This window comes from Phacochoerus africanus, chromosome 10 (assembly GCF_016906955.1).
Source record: "Phacochoerus africanus isolate WHEZ1 chromosome 10, ROS_Pafr_v1, whole genome shotgun sequence".
In the NCBI taxonomy this organism is placed as follows: Eukaryota; Metazoa; Chordata; class Mammalia; order Artiodactyla; family Suidae; genus Phacochoerus; species Phacochoerus africanus.
This window is the reverse complement of record NC_062553.1, coordinates 30,821,846-30,839,011: the sequence shown is the minus strand read 5'-3', so window position 1 is coordinate 30,839,011 and position 17,166 is coordinate 30,821,846. Positions and strand designations below refer to the sequence as shown.

At 41.8% G+C, this 17,166-nt stretch overlaps 1 protein-coding gene across 1 annotated transcript in view; it reads right to left on the bottom strand.

Moving 5' to 3' along the window:
* The window catches only part of UBE2K (ubiquitin conjugating enzyme E2 K), a 71,493-nt gene extending 70,296 nt beyond the window's left edge, over window positions 1–1,197 (bottom strand). The window contains exon 1 of the mRNA XM_047798356.1: window positions 931–1,197. Within this exon, the coding sequence (XP_047654312.1) occupies window positions 931–993 (63 nt within the window). The 5' untranslated portion in view covers window positions 994–1,197. The remainder of the gene's footprint in view (window positions 1–930) is intronic.
* Window positions 1,198–17,166: the final 15,969 nt, after the last annotated feature.

Here is a 17,166-nt window from a genome sequence, read left to right as displayed (position 1 = left end):
TAAGAATCAAGTTAACTATGAGGGACATCATAATGAAGTTTCATGGCACAACACAGCAGTGTCACAGAGGCAATGTCTTAAAACAGACTCTGATCTGTAACTTGTAAACATTTTAAATAAGCTACTCATACACTCCATTATATGTCCTAATCCCAGCTATAAATATTTAAATGTCTTTAACACACCAAACAACTTGCCTTTACCTAGTCAAAAAGCTTTAGGTGCCTACAAAAAAGAGGCCTAGGATTTGGGGGTAAGTGGAAATGAGATAATTCTCTAACATGGACTTAATTTCCTATCTCAGGTGGAAATGCCCTTATCCCCCACTTAAACAATATAGACAGTACCCCATTATGTCTTGTTCTCTCTTCCAACACCCAACTAAGAGGGAGTAACTCTGAACGGCCTTCTTTCATCAATACCTAGGAACTCTCATCGCTCCTTCCCTAAGGAAAGGACAGCGGCGGCCAGATCGGCTACAACCCAGAATACCCTTAAAAGTGAGGGCCTTTGAGCAGCGCAGCTCTCGGGATCCAGTTACCCACCTTTCCCCTTCCCCCAACCCACTTCCCGGGTTTTCTCAGGCTCGGCCTGCTCACTCCCCACCCTACAGCCACACTTCCAGCTGTTGCCACTATCTAGGGGCTCTTTCAAGAGCTCACACCCCGCGTCTAAGTGCCCCCTTCTCCATCTGCCCCCCCCCCCAATCTTATTCCTCTCCAGATCACCCGCCCGCGAGACCGTCCATCCCAGGGCCCTGGAAGGGGAGGGGAAGGCGGCGGAAGGAGGGGGAGACTGCTGCTTCCCCACAGGCAGAAGGGCGGCCGCAAACAGGGCCACCCGGGCGTTACTAGGGATATTGGGGACGCCAGTGGAAGGACCCTCCCGCCCTGGGCTGAGGTGGGGGACGTTCGGGAGTTCATTTCTGACCTCCTCGCTCTTCAGCACCTCCTTGAACTCCCGCTTGATTCGCTGCACCGCGATGTTGGCCATGTCTCCGCCCGCAGCTGATTCGTACCCGCCTCCTCCGCCACCGCTACGACCACCGCCACCGCCGCCACCTCTTCCTCCACCGCCTCCTCCCTCGGCGATTCACACCAGAGCACACGAACGCTGCCACTGCCACTCCGGCCGCCGCGCTCTCCTCAGTGTGGAATCACCTCCGCGCCCGGCCACCAAAATGGCGCCAGGTCCGCGCCTGCGCACGACGCTGACCTGACCGGGCGGCGCAGCCGCTCCCGTTGTAGCCCCATACGCCTCAGCTGCGAACCCGCGCCGCGCCGCGCCGCGCCGCCCCGCGACCGCGTCTCTGCCCGAGCTGCGGCCGCGTGGCTCCGCCCTGCCGGCGTCTGAGGCCTGGAGGGTGCGGCTTCCGCGCTGGTCATCGCTGCCCCGGCCTCCTCGGTCCTCTCAGGCGTCTCTGCCCTTCTTCGAACCAGGTGTATGGTCCAGGCTTCCAGACCTTGGCGTGTAACCGAAGATTCGAGTCCAACCTGACGGGTTCACGCGGCTCCACTCGGTTTGGAGCGCCGTCCTGACTCAGCCAGACCCAGAACCCACAGGCTTAGTGTGCCTGCCTGTGTTTAGTGTCTGAAAACACTGTCCTGGAATTCAGTCTGGCCTATTTTTTCTTGGTGTAGGCCCGGCAAAATGCACTGAGGTTCATTTTTGTTCTGAAGCTCTTACGGTGCTACTATTACTACGATCATTCCAGGATCTTAACAGGTACAAACAAATTATAAAGTTAAGTATGGGTCTCATCAATTTTATTTGAGACCAGTACTCCATGGAATTTAGAAGCCAGGTGTTGATCTTTGACCTACTTAGGTAATTAATACCAAGCCCTGGAACTAAAACCATAGTTTTTGAACTCGAGTGTACATTAGGATCCCTGAAGAACTTGTTAAAAAATAAAAATAAAACGGATTGCTGGACCCCATTCCTAGAGTATAGGGTGGGCCTAATAATTTGCATTTTTAACAAGTTCCCAGATGCAGATGCTCCTGCCGCTGCTTCTGGAGCCACACAGTGGGAACCACTGAACATGTGAAAATAGTTTATATATTAAAGTGAAAAATGGAGTAGTAGATGTTTCTTGGGGAAGAAGGGCAGCTTTACTTAAACCTAGGATCTACAACTGTGCCTGGTGCCTATTAAGGCCCTTAATAAATATTGAATGAATAAATGAGTAACGATAAGACTAAAATGTTTTAAATGGAAAGTAAATTTGAAAGCGGTTGCTAAAGTTTCCAATAAGTAATATGGTTGTGGATTTGGGGGGTTTTGAGTGTTTTTTTCTTTTGGCCGAGCCTGCGGCATTTGTAAGTTCCTGGACCAGAGATCGAACCCTCGACATAACTGTGACCCAGGCCGCTGCAGTGACAAGGCCAGATCCTTAACCCACTGCAGCACAAAGGAACTCCTAGGTAATATGGTTTTGATACTGAGAGTGCTTTGAATAGAAAACATTTTGTAATAAGTAATTATGTTTATTTAGAAGTTATGTTAAAGTCACTTCTTTCACTGTTTCTAATAGGATACTTTAACCAATCAGTAAAGTATCCTATTAGAAGAATATCACGAAATCACCGTCTCAGCAAAAATTACTGAAATTGTGGCACTGAAAAAGAAAGTAAGCACTTGGAGTGAACCACTCACGGAGGCACATGGCAAAAATGAACTTATTGAACTACTGCCAAGGGAACCAAGAAGGGATTTTTAATTCCAGCTCTCCTCCATTTCAGATCTCTTAGCCAACCTTGGTTTCCTATTCTGCAGAATAAGGAAGCTGGATAAGATGATCTCTCTCAAGTTAAGAGTTCATTATTCTAAAACATCATCTGGGAACATTTCCCTGACGGGACTACCATAAACTATAAAACCCTTCCAGCAGAGCCCCCTAGTGGTTCTAAGAGGAACCAACTATACATGTGGGTCGTGGCACAATGAATTATTGGTATAATGAATGCATAAATCGTGCAATGCTATGTGTATTTATGCCGGCACATTAAAAATAATTATTTTGAAGTGTGAAAAAATTTTGAATACCTTATGCTTATCACCTTCATTCAGTCCCCAATATTAATCTTGGAACTTTAAAGAAATTTACAACACTCAAATCACAAGTGGACTGGTTAGATGGGTATGCTAACTTCTTTGGGAAGAGATGTTTGATAATTTTTATTTATTTATTTATTTATTTATTTATTTGGTCTTTTTTGCTATTTCTTTGAGCCACTCCCGCGGCATATGGAGGTTCCCAGGCTAGGGGTCGAATCGGAGCTGTAGCCACTGGCCTACGCCAGAGCCACAGCAACAAGGGATCCGAGCCGCGTCTGTGACCTACACCACAGCTCAGGGCAATGCCGGATCGTTAACCCACTGAGCAAGGCCAGGGACCAAACCCGCAACCTCATGGTTCCTAGTCGGATTCCTTAACAACTGCGCCACAATTGGAACTCCTGATAATTTTTAAATTCATGTAGTCACTGGCCCTGAAATTCCACTTTCAGTGCATTTTTACATTTTATGAGGCAACTGCATACTGACTGATAGGAGACAATCCTCAAAATGCATTTTAAGGGAAAAAGAGCATTGTGCTAAAAGCAATGTGTTATCCTGGATTGGACCCTAGAACCAAAAGTACATAACTATTAAAATCTGAATAAATTCTGTAATTTAGTTTATAGTATTGTAGCAATGTTAATTCCTTAGTTTTGACAGGGTACTGTTTAGGTAAGATGCTGACCTTAGAAGTGAATAAAGAATATTCAAATTCTCTGAAACTTCTCTGTAAATCCAAAATTATTCCAAAGGAAAAACTTTAAAAATCACTGTTCAGTCCATATTGTGTGTAGCGTACCAACATATGTGTGAAGGAAGAAAGGAATATGCTTGCGTATGTGCTTGTGAATCCTTAAAATATCATTGGAAAAATACATCAGAAACCGACAACAGTGATTATCTCTAAGAAGACAACTTAAGTTCCTCGGGGAAGGCAAAGTGGGAGACTTTTCAACATGTATCCTATTGTATATTTTACCTATTCAAAATTAAATTTTTAAAAATGAGTTTCCAGTAATGCAGAATATAAGTTCTTCACTACTATGATCTAGTTCTGAGTGATTACTTTATGAAATAATTAAACAAATAATTATTGAGTGTCTACTATGTGCAAGACATGATCTAAGCCATGGAGGCCTATCAGTGAATGAGGAAAAAAATAGGGAGTTCCTGTTGTGGCGTAGCAGAAATGAATCCAACTAGTATCTACGAGGACTCAGGTTTGATTCCTGGCATCGCTCAGTGGGTCAAGGATCTGGCATTGCCGTGAGCTGTGGTGTGGGTCACTGACTTAGCTGGGTTCCTGTGTTGCTGTGGCTGTAGTGTAGGCTGGCAGCTGCAGCTCCAATTTGATCCCTACCCTGTGAACTTCCATATGCCACAGGTGTGGCCCTAAAAAGCAAAAAAAAAAAAAGACATTATTTGCCTTTCTATTCTGTTGACATATGCACTAATGATGTAAAAGCAATAGTGGACAAAACAAATTACTATACTAGTAATAATTTTATTAATGCCATACACTATTTTAAAATGCCAGCTTCACTTTAGAATGTCTTCAATGAAGCAGTAAAAATTATTTTATTATACCTCGACTTTCAAGTACATGTCTTAATAGTCTGTATAATACATGGAAAAGATACATAAAGCACTTCTGTATATGAAAGTACATGGTAGAGCACTTAAACAAACGGTTAGTTGCAAGCTGAACTTCACCACTTTCTTCATGGAACACCATTTTTACTTGAAATAATGATTGAGACAAACTATGTTTATTAAGAATTGGATATTTGGCAGGCATTTCATCAAAAATGAACACGGTAAGCCTATCAGTTCAAGGAAAACCACTGGCAGAATTTGTTGAAAATGATAGAATTCAAGATTTCAACTGCACATTAGAGTTTTAGAAAACATAGCTTACACTGTGACTCGACAGCAGTGATTAAATTAGTTAATACTTTAAAAAATGTGATTGCTAGAAATTATACAGCGAAGTGTGTCAACATCTGGAAGATCTGCATAAATTAGTGAGCCAGTAGTTTCCAAATAACCAATATATGATGTTACAAAATCATGCATGAGTAAAACATCCATTCAAGTATCAGTCCAGACCAAAGGATGGAGTTCTCTTGTGGTACAGCATGTTAAGGATCTGGTTGGTATTGTCACTGAAACACCTTGTGTCGCTGCTGTAGTACGAGTTCAATCCCTCGCCCAGGAATTTCCACATGCTTTGGGAATAGCTAAAAACAAAATAAGGAGTTCCTGCTTCGGCTCAGCAGGTTAAGGTCCTGACATTGTCTCTGAGGATGCAGATTCTATTCCAGGCCTTGCTCAGTGGGTTAAGGACCGCACAAAGCTCCAAGCTGCAGCTTAGGTTGCAAATGCAGCTTGAATCCGGTGTTGCCACAGCTGTGGTGTAGGCTGCAGCTGCAGCTCTGATTCAACCCCTCACTGAGGAGCTTCCATATGTCACAGATGCGGCCATAAAAAGAAAAATTTAAAAAAAAAATTCCTTCCCTTTCCAACTACATATCTATGTGAGGCTGGATTTTCTTCATGTATTTCAACCAAAACAATGTATGCAACGTATTCAATGCAAAGGTATATGTGAAAATCCAGCTGTGTCCTATTAAGCCAGGCATTAAGAGATTTTGTTTTGGAAAATAGTTATGTTTTGCTAAGGTTATATTATTTATGTAAGCATGTAATGGATTTTATTATACATATTAATGTTTCAATGACCTCTCAGTTTTAATTTGTTTTCTTTTCTTTCCTTTTTTTTTTTTGTCTTTTTATGGCCATACCTCTGCATACGGAGGTTCCCAGGCTAGGGGTCAAATCGGAGCTGTAGCTGCCAGCCTACATAACAGCCACAGCAATGCGGGATCCAAGCCACGTCTTAAACCTACACCACAGCTCATGGCAATGCCAGATCCTTAACCCAGTGAGCAAGACCAGGGATCAAACCTGAATCCTCATGGATACTAGTCAGGTTCGTTAACTGCTGAGCCATGATGGGAACTCCTCAGTTTAATTTTTGACGAAGTTGTTTAATACACATAAACAAATGTTTTTTGGAATCCTCAATATTTTTGGAGAGTGTAAAGGAGTATATCTAAGTATACTGTACTGCCTAAGCATGAGGTTTAGATCTAAAAATTTGCCCACTTTCAGAATATATAATTTATGTAAACATTATTATGCGAAGGTTGTGAAATTGGTTTTAGATGGATAGGAGAAGGTTCATCTGGTAACTCTGCTGTTGTCTCTAACAGAAAAATGTGTTTTGATATGTTGAGTCACATAAAAAGAAATGTGGTAAGGCATAATCATGCTTTGCTGACCCCTGATAATACTCGCCTGCATTCCTTTTGTGTAGCTACTGCCAGTTACTATTACTGCTCTGCAGATTCAAATTTCCTATTCTTCTAAATGCAGAGCAATTTTTTTTTCCTACAGCCCTTTCCTGACCTTGTGTTTTGCCAGCTTTTTGAGACTTTCCCGTCTCTCACCATGGCCTATTCTATCAAGCCTCTCATTTAACTCTCTTTTTGAAACAACCAGTCATAACTCAAAGGTCATTTTGCATTTTTTTCTCCTTTTTCACTGAGTTCTGCCTTTCCCATCCTGCTAGCTCCTCTCCCCTCCTCACAACAACTCAGGTGAGGAAGTGTAGCAGCAAGAGTGGAAACGGCGTTTAGATCCACAGCCAAACTTCTAAACTTAGCTCCAGGCCAGTGGGCTCCACAGTATTGATTGTAATGCACACTGTATTATTCCAAATTTAGAGAATTAGATCAGAACCCTCACCAAAAAACAGGAAAATTGTTTTTTTAAACAACAAAGCACAGATGCCTCTACAAAATACATTTTTTAAGATGAACTGAGGCGAACAATTAAAGATAAAATGGCTCCCAAGGCTTCATGCTCTTCTTCCGTGGTGTCTTTGGATCAGGCTCTGCCTCCAGGGCCATCTTTGTCTCTCTCCCTCTGCTCCTTGTGGTGGGACTCCACCTCTGGGGCCATCTTCCCACTTCCTTTCTATGCCATCTATGGCTCCTCCATACCCTCCAATTGCCCCACACAAAGTCTCTAACCAGACATCCCTTTTCCTTTGAAACTCTTCCTGCTCCCTTTTCTCTGAACTTGTCAGAACCTGCCCCTTTAAAATTAAGCCTTGGAGTTCCCACTGTGGCTCAGTGGTTAACGAATCCGACTAGGAACCATGAGGTTGTGGGTTCGATCCCTGGCCTTGCTCAGTGGGTTAAGGATCCAGTGTTGCCATGAGCTGTGGTGTAGGTTGCAGATGTGGTTTGGATCCCACGTTGCTGTGGCTCTGGTGTAGGTTGGCAGCTACAGCTCCAATTTGACCCCTAGCCTGGGAACTTCCATATGCCGTGGGAGCGGCCCAAGAAATGGCAAAAAGACCATAAATAAATGATAGATAGATAGATAGATGATAGATAGATAGATAGATAGATAGATAGATAGATAGATAGATAGAATTAAGCCTTCTGAGGATCCAAATGCTAAACCCTTAATCTCTTGTATTCCTTGGACTAAAACTGAACTGCGAACCTTAGTCAAAAGGTTTTCCGGGAGTTCTGGTTGTGGCTCAGTGGTAACCAACCCAACTAGTATCCATGAAGATGCAGATTCAATCCTCAGACCCGCTCAATGGGTTAAGGATCCAGTGTTGCCGTGAGCTCCACTGTAAGTCGCAGATGTGGCTCAGATCTGGTGTGGCTGTGGTGTAGGCTGGCAGTTGTAGCTCCGATTTGACCTCTAACCTGGGAACTTCTGTATGCCATGGGTGTGGCCCTAAAAAAAAAAAAAAAAAAAGTCCCAAAGTAACCGAAGATCCTCACAGATTTGCTGAAGAATTTAATACAGTCATTCAAACTTACTGACCTGTTGTTTGTTTTTTTTTTAACTTAGATCGGCTGGTTCATATGCTTATTGGTGAAGGCCAGACCTAGTATTAGATGAAAACTGCTAATTGAGAAAATCCTGAAAGGCTTCTAGAATTACAACCCGAAGACCAGTCTGCTAACTTATTGTATAATCAGGTTTGGGCAATTGCTAGGCAACTTCACCAGCAATTCTTAGAGCTTTTCCAAAGCCCATTGACTGGAACAAAATTCAGGCTTCTACGCAAAAAAATCTAATGGATCTGTTCATGACTATTACAATCAATTTCAGAATATTTTCAAAGAAAATTCTGGTCTTCCATTGGCTGTTGATTCCAGCTGGGCAGCTTTTACTTCTATGTACATTAATTGGCTGAAGCTGAACGTACATTAATTTACTTTCCCTCTAGTAAAAAGAACCAGGATGGAATGGGAAACCATATCCATTCCAGATTTAGTTAATCTGGCAAATCAGCCCCCTCACTCTCTAGATGATTCACCTGAAAGGGAGACTGCCAAAATTCTTAATCTTTAACTCCAGCAAGTAAAGTCTTCTAAATGAAACCAAAACCCTCCTAGTTTCTGCTGTTATTGTGAAGAACCAGGACATTGGAAAAAAGAATGTTATAAATGAAAGCAATTATGTGCCTTCAGCCCTCTGTCCAGCCTTTCCAACATCTTCCCAATTCTCAGTGACAGGGGTTCTGAGGAACTACAGGGCCTGTTCTCAATCCTCCCTTTTAATTAGCTTGGAGAAACATTTCTCCAGATTGGGGATTAATCTCTTCCAGTTAGGACTGACACTGGGGCCACACTCTTGGTGTTTGATCCCACTGCTATAAAATAGCCCCTGCCTCGGCATATGGCATACGAAAACAGTTCAAATAGTGGAGATCTATAATGAACTTCACTCAAGAGGTTCCTGTCTCTGACCTTGTTCCCATTTGTTTAGGCCCTTTGAAAGATAAACACTCTTTTCTCCTGGCTTTCCCACCCTTACCCATTTGTTAGGCTGAAACTTCTTAGAGAAATAAGTCCTCTCTCCTAAAAGGGTGAAATAATTCTAGAGTTTGACAGTAGTTATCGAAATAACCCATCAAGTGAGTTAAATGATCCTTTGACATTTTTATTTGTCTCGTCTCTGACGGTACAGGAACAGATTCTGGAAACACCTTCCTAATGAGCATAATCACCAACTGATGTTGGCAAAATTTATAGCTCACCTCCTATCAAGATTCAGATGGATCCTTCAAAACCTCTTCCCAGAATTATTCAATACCCTGTGTGTAAAGAGCCTTCTATTATGGGCTTTGCCTGTAATAGAAGATTTTAAGGCTCAAGACCTCATTATCCCTTGTACTAACCCCTATACAACTTCTAGTTTACTGGTGAGAAAACCGGTAAACTAAGGGCCGAGGGTAGCGGTTTATCCAGGACCTCTGAACAATAAACAGCATAGTTATCGACATTCTGTTGTTCATAACCCTGTTACATTATTAACTTCCATTCCCATGGGAAGTAAATTCTCTAATTGGTTTATGCAGTGCATTCTTTAGTATTTCAGGTGATGAAGCTAGCCAATGCTTTTTTTTTTCCTTTGCCTGGGAAGAAATGTAATTCACCTGGGCAGTAATACCTCAGGGTTTACTGAGAGCCCTTATTTCTCAAAAATTATGAAGGCCGATTTGGATGTTAGAAAGTTCCCTAGAGTCCCCACTTTGTTGCAGTATGTAGATAATTTGCTCTTCTTCTCAGGCCTCCTCAGAGGAAGGTAGCATTCATTTCCTAAAATGTTTAGCCTTAAAGGAACATAAGATTGTCAAAGAAAAGTTACAGTTTGCCCAAACCCAGGTTTGATACTAAGGGTATGTGATATCAAAACAAGGGGTTCAATAGTTTCTGTCATGGCGCAGTGGTTAACAAATCTGACTAGGAACCATGAGGTTGCAGGTTCGATTCCTGGCCTTGCTCAGTGGGTTGAGGATACAGCCTTGCTGTGAGCTGTGGTGTAGGTCGCAGATGCAGCTCGGATCCCATGTTGCTGTGGCTGTGGCGTAGGCTGGTGGCTACAGCTCCGATTTGACCCCTAGCCTGGGAACCTCCATGTGCTGCAGGAGCAGCCCTAAAAAAGGCAAAAAAAAGACAAAAACAAAAAACAAAAAAACCCCGCAGGCTACACCTAGATCCAGAGGGACTTCTTGGTATTCTAAGTGCCCCAAAACCGAAAACTAAATGCCAGCTGCAAGGTTTTCTTGAGCTAGTCGGTTATTGCTGACACTGGATTCCAAATTTCTCTCTTATGGCAGAACCCCTGTATACTTTACTAAACAATAACAACCTTGACCCAATTTTATTGGAAGAATGGGATTACACAGCCTTCAAGGACTTAAAAGGAGAGTTTGATGAACCCACTTGCCCTTAGGCATCCCAATTATGATATTCCCCTTTTCTTTTTTGTATATTAAAAGGAAAGTAATGCCCTTGGGGTACTCACCCCAAAATACAGGGAGCATCATCAGCCCATAGGGTATTATAGCCAGCCACAGGGAACACACGATACCTTCCCCCCGCCCCCCGCCTTAGAACCATTATACTTACTGCCCTTTTGATTAAGAAAATGATTGTGGAATCCTCTTTAACCATTTTTTGTACCTTTTCCAATAGAAGTCCTACTGAACTCTCATCACACTCAACATTTCTCAATCACCTTACCTCCTATGAAGTCCTTTTGTTAACTGCTCCTCACATAGCTCTTTTACAATATAGTAACCTTAATTTAACCCTGCTACTATTTTCCCCTTTGCCACGGATGAAGTCCTTCACAACTGCTTAATGCTGATGGAGTAACTCCTGACGCCTCATAATAATCTACAAGAAATTCTTGTAGATAATACTGACTTATAGCTCACCAATGCCTCTTTTTTTTTTTTTTTTTCTGGCGGCCCTTGGGGCATGTAGAAGTTCCGGGCTGGAAATCAAACTCACGCCACAGCAGCGACCCAAGCCACTGCAGTGATAACACCAGATCCTTAACCCACTTGGGTTTTCAAAGTTATGTTTGGCAGTTGAAGCAAAAATTATGTAATGCTGTCTAATATGGTTATCAATATATGTTGAGGACATCATTAAGGCAATTATATTACAAATGGGGGAATATAAAGGTACATAAAGGGAGGTAAGGCAAAATGTCAACACCAATAAATTTTCTCCACGTGTGAGAAAATGACAGAACTATACACACGTTATGTTGATGTCAAGGTCCTGGTTTTGATTTATTGTACTATAGCTATATAAGAGGTAACCATTTGGAGAAACTGGGTGAAGGGTATGAGAGACCTCTCTGTACTATTTTTGCAAAGTCCTGTGAATTGATAATTATTTCAAAATTGAAAGCTATTAAAAAGTTAACACACGTAAACCACTTAGAATAGCTCTTGTTGGAGTTCTCATTGTGGCATAGCAGAAACGAATCCAACTAATAACCATGAGGTGGTGGGTTCGATCCCTGGCCTTGCTCAGTGGGTTAAGGATATGGCGTTGGCGTTGCTGTGAGCTCTGGTGTAGGTCGCAGACATGGCTCAGATCCTGGGTTGCTGTGGCTGTGGTGTAGGCCTGCAGCTGTAGCTCCAATTCTACCCCTAGCCTGGGAACCTCCGTACGCCGTGGGCACGGCCCTAAAAAGACACACACAGACAAAGGAATAGTTCCTGTTACACAGTAAGCCCTGTAAATGTGCTACAATTATTAAGCAACATCTGCAAGCCCATTATTAGTCAATCATCTCCAGGCCAAACCACTAAAACTTATATAGGCCATTGCCACTTTGGTTCTACTACTTAACTTTAGGCAAGTTTCTTAAACAACTCAAACTTCAGCTTCTATGCTTTTTAGTAAGAGTTAAAGGAAATAGCGTACTTGAAACAGCTTAGCACAGAACCTGACACATGGTAGACATTCAACAAAGTTTAATTACTATTTCTTCTCCTTTCCTCTTTCCCTAGGTATTGACTCCAGGCTGGTATTCTCATCTAAATTGACTAATCAGTTCCAAACCCTACTTCCCTCAGAACTGAAGTCTCTCTCTGTGTGGACACCAATTTTCCTGAGATCCAGCTTCTCTGTTCTTCCCATGGTTTCCTTAACCATTCTTCACATTCTGAGTGCCTATATATTTCCATTTTACCTAAAATAATTTGAGTTGGGCTTATATTATTTACAGCCACAAATATATCCCTCATATCTCAAGCAGCAGTTAGTGAGCTCCTTCCTATCTGCTAGATTGGATGCTGTCCAGTTCAAATAAACTCTTAAAAATTTTTAAAATAAAATAAAGTGGCAGGTAGTTAATCTGCTAAGGCAAATTCCTTAAAATGTACTTAAATTACTTGAATTAAATAATCGAAATTAAACTTCATGGCCAGAAGTTCTTTTAGAAATAATTTAGTCCGGGAGTTCTGGTTGTGGCTCAACAGGTTAAGAACAGGACTAGTATCCATGAAGATTTGGGTTCTATCCCTGGCCTCGCTTAGTGGCTTAAAGGATCCAGCATTGCCATGAGCTTCGGTGTAGGTCAGCAGCTGCAGCTCCAATTCAACCCCTCACCTAGGAAGCAAGGGCGGCTGAAGCCCTAAAAAAAAATTAAAAAATTTAAAAAATAATAATAATAATTTAGTCCAAAATTTCTCCAGTACTTCTCTTGAATTTGAAGGTTAAGGAACTCCCAGAAATGTTCACCAGCTTAACAAAGTCATGCAGGTAATGATTGCTTGGACATAAGACAAGAAGCTGGGATCTTGAGGCTGACACCACTACCCTATGCTATAGGGAAGTGGGAACTTAAGTCATTCTGCCTTCTATTTATAGGGCTGTAGTTACTGTTAACCTTTCAAATGACACTGAATGCTCATTTAGATCTCATAGTCAAGAAGTTGTTCCAGTTTTTTTTCACTTGAAATACAAATAAATCCAAGCTCCATCACTCTTTTTAAGCAGCAGGGGGTTTGTTTTGTTTTGTCTTTTAGTTTAGTTCAGTTTTTTTTTTTTTTTTAGCATACACACTTGGTTTTGCATTAACTGTATTAAGTTACTTTTTGGATCAGCCTTTTTAGATCTTCTGGAATCTTTATTTTGTTTTGTTTTGTTTTGGCCTTTTTTTTCTTTTTTCTTTTTTTTCTTTTTAGGGCTGCACGAGTGGCATATGGATGTTCCCAGGCTAGGGTCTAATTGGAAATGAACCCGCCTTTCTACACCACAGTCACAGCAACTTGGGATCCGAGCCACATCTGTGACCTACGCCAAAGCTCACAGCAACATCGTTAACTCACTGAACGAGGCCAAGGATCGAACCCGCAACCTCATGGTTCCTAGTCGGATTCGTTAACCACTGAGCCACGACGGGAACTCCCGGATTCGTTTCTATTGCATCACGTGGGGAACTGCTGGAATCTTTATTTTGTCATTTAGCTTATCACCTAAAACACCCCTTCCCCATTTTGTATTATCTGCAAATTTGACAATGAGCTTCCAATATGCTTATTCATATTAAGTGATTCATGAAAATGTCTAACAGGGTGGGGCTCTAGAGGCCTTTGACAAACTGCTGGAAACTGCTGCTTCAGAAACTTGTATAAATCATTTCAACCTCCAATAAACTATATTACCGTTCATTCCTCGTTGTCGAAGATTTGTCAAATGCCTAAAAAAAGTAAGGATACAGAAGGTTCACACAATTTTCTTGATCTACAGTGATGAATAATAATGGCTACTACTTATTCTGCTATCAACCGAGGACTTTTTCATATATTGGTTTAAATTTCGTCTTCTCAAAAACTCAAGGTAGGTATTATTATTTTAATATTTGCTGAAGAATTCAGGCTCCCTAGGGCATACATAAGTGTGGTATGGTTTTGGCTAACCACATGTTTCTCTAAATATTGTTGTTTTACTGACTAGTGGGAAAGTGGAAGATACCTGAGAAGCTGTGGAGAAAGTGGTAGGGTGCTGTTGTTTTTTTGAGGGAGTTAGAAGTGAAGGAGAGGATGCAGATTCCCTAGGGGAGGAATTTTAGGGAAAGGGTCAAGTTAGATAAGAGGATTTTTATGAATTTTTTTGTCATATCTAATATAATCCCCATTGTTTATCAATGCCTTCCAAGCTTGGATTATTGTTGTTTTGTGGTAAGACCATATGTGTGAGATTGACCTCCTGGGAGGTCCCGGGTGAGAGCAGGGCTAGCCCAAAGAAGCTCCATGACATCTGGCTTACATGACAGGCTCAGAGAAGTTGAGTGTTCAAGCCTCACTTTTGGTAAGTGATAGAGCTGGGACTGGAATTTAGCCTCATTCCACTCCAAGGCCCTGAAGGGGTCAGACCAGAAAGAGTAGGAAACCGGTCAGGAAGATCCACCTATTTCTTAGAAAGAGAATTCAAACTGGGCCTTGTTTTCACCACTTTTCTTTTATTTCTTGGCCACACTCATGGCATGCAGAAGTTCCTGGAGCCAGGGATCAAACCCACGCCACAATAGTGACCCAAACCGCAGCAGTGACACCAGATTTTAACCCACTAGCCATCAGGAAGTTCCCTTACCACTTTTATAAGGATTTGCAAACCATTTGTTTATAATTATCCATTCCAGACTTTTGCCAAAGAAAAATGTATTCACAGGCTTATAGTGTCTTATTTTATTTATTTATTTATTTTTGTCTTTTTGTATTCTCTAGAGCCATACCCGAGGCATCTGGAGGTTTCCAGGCTAGGGGTCTAATTGGAGCTATAGCCACTGGCCTACGCCAGAGCCACAGCAACATGGGATCCGAGCCACATCTGCGACCTATACCACAGCTCGCAGCAACACCAGATCCTTAACCCACCAAGTGAGGCCAGGGGTCGAACCCTTAACCTCATGGTTCCTAGTCGGATTTGTTAACCACTGAGCCATGACGGGAGCTCCATAGTTTCTTATTTTAGAAAGTGAGTTCTTGGATCCTGCATTGTCACTGCAACTGCTCAGGTCACTGCTATGGTGCCAGTTTGAGCCCTGGCCTGGGAACTTCTATTAGCCATAAGTGTAACAAAAAAAACCCCAAAAACCGAAAAACCAAAAAAAAAGGAAAGAAAGAAAAGAAAAGAAAAAGAAAATGAGGACATTTGTTCATCTCCAATCTTTAGCATCTCTGTTTCCAACAAAATTATCACAACATTTCAAAGAGGTTAAATTGTGTGAAGGGGTGGATACTTTCTTATATCCTCATCTGTCTTGGATTTAAATTCCTTCTTTCCTATGCAAGTCCTACTCTTCTTCTTTTTTTTTTCCTCTTTTTTTTTCTTCTTCTTTTTTTTTTTTTTTAACAGACACACTTGTGGCATGTGGAATTTCCTAGGCCAGAGATCTAATCCAAGCCACAGCTGTGGCAAGGTCAGATCCTTTAACCCACTGTGCCCTGGGGACCCAACCTGGGCTTCCGCAGAGACGTGAGCTACTGCAGTTGGATTCTTAACCCACTGTGCCACAGTGGGAACTTTTTTTCCCCTACTCTTTCTAATTTGAGGATAATTCTCAGTGATGGAAAATGGAAGTGGAGTTCCCTTCGTGGCTCAGCAGTTAATGAACCTGACTAGGAACCACGAGGTTGTGGGTTCAATCCCTGGCTTTGCTCAGTGGGTTAAGGATCTGGCACTGCCATGAGCTTTGGTGTAGGTCGCAGATGAGGCTCAGATCCCGAGTTGCTGTGGCTGTGGTGTAGGCTGGCAGCTGTTGCTCTGATTCAACTCCTAGCCTTGGAACCTCCATATGCTGTGGGTGTGGCCCTTAAAAGCAAAAAAAAGAAAAAAAAAGAAATTGGAATTAAAGTAGAAACTGATGAATTCTGCCCTTTTCTCTGCCATCTATTATCATTACACCGTCTGTTCCTTGTTCTTGCTTGAACATCAATTTTCCTGACATTGCCTTTATGTATTAGTGCTATTTAACACTATTATTACAAGCTAGTATTTTTGGATTAATTTATTAAAATACATCATTTATAGTTTAGTACAAAGCATTTTTATAGCTGTTCTCTAAGGAAACAAACAATAACTACAAAGTGTCCTATTTACTCTATTTCCCCTAAAATGTAGCATTTCAGACAGTAATTCAACAACTTTATTAAAATAGAGGCTTTTATTTTCAGCTTTATTGAGATGTAATTGACATATAACATTGTGTAAGTTTGTTGTACAAACATGATGATGTTGACAGATTTGATACATGTATATACAGCAAAATGATTACCATCATAATTTTAGCTACCTCCTCCACCCATAGATTTATTATTAAAAAAGATATTTGCATCGTTTTATATTTTCCCAAATAGCTAGCGAGTAACCTTCTTTAGTAAGTAGTTAGATTCCATGCTCATTTGCTTCATTTATGTGATTTTGAAATCTAAACTTGACTCAGAGCTGACTCTTCAGTGAGCATCTTAGGATTCATCCACTGCAAAGTTTATGCAAAGTGTATGTTGAGTATTTCATGTCTTCTCTGCCTTTCCTAAATTTTCTTAATGTGGCAGGATATTCAGTTCACTTCAATGAACTGTACTAGAACAGCTGACACATGTAGTGCCTATCCTTTGCATTGGATTACAACGATGAGTCAGCCTCTGCCTTTAAGGCACTCACAGCCTAGCTAGGAAGACAGCCATGTCAAAAAATAATGCCATAATAATGGCATTGCTGTGGCTGTGGTGTAGGCTAGTGGCTAACAGCTCCTATTTGACCCCTAGCCTGGGAACCTCCATATGCCATGGGTGCAGTCCTAAAAATACAAAAAAAAAATCTTTTAATCGATTTCTCCATTAAAGAGTCTTCAGAGATTTTAAGATTGCATTGACTCTATAGATGAATTTGGGGATGATTGACGTCTTATTTTTTGGTCTTCCAATCTATGAATATGATATATTTTTCTTTTTTTTTCTTTTTTTGTCCTTTTACCATTTCTTGGGCTGCTCCCACAGCACATGGAGGTTCCCAGGCTAGGGGTCGAATCGGAGCCATAGCCGCTGGCCTACGCCACAGACACAGCAACGTGGGATCTGAGCCACATCTGCGACCTACACCAAAGCTCACAGCAACGCTGGATCCTTAACCCACTGAGCAAGGCCAGGGACCGAACCCACAACCTCATGGTTCCTAGTCGGATTCGTTAACCACT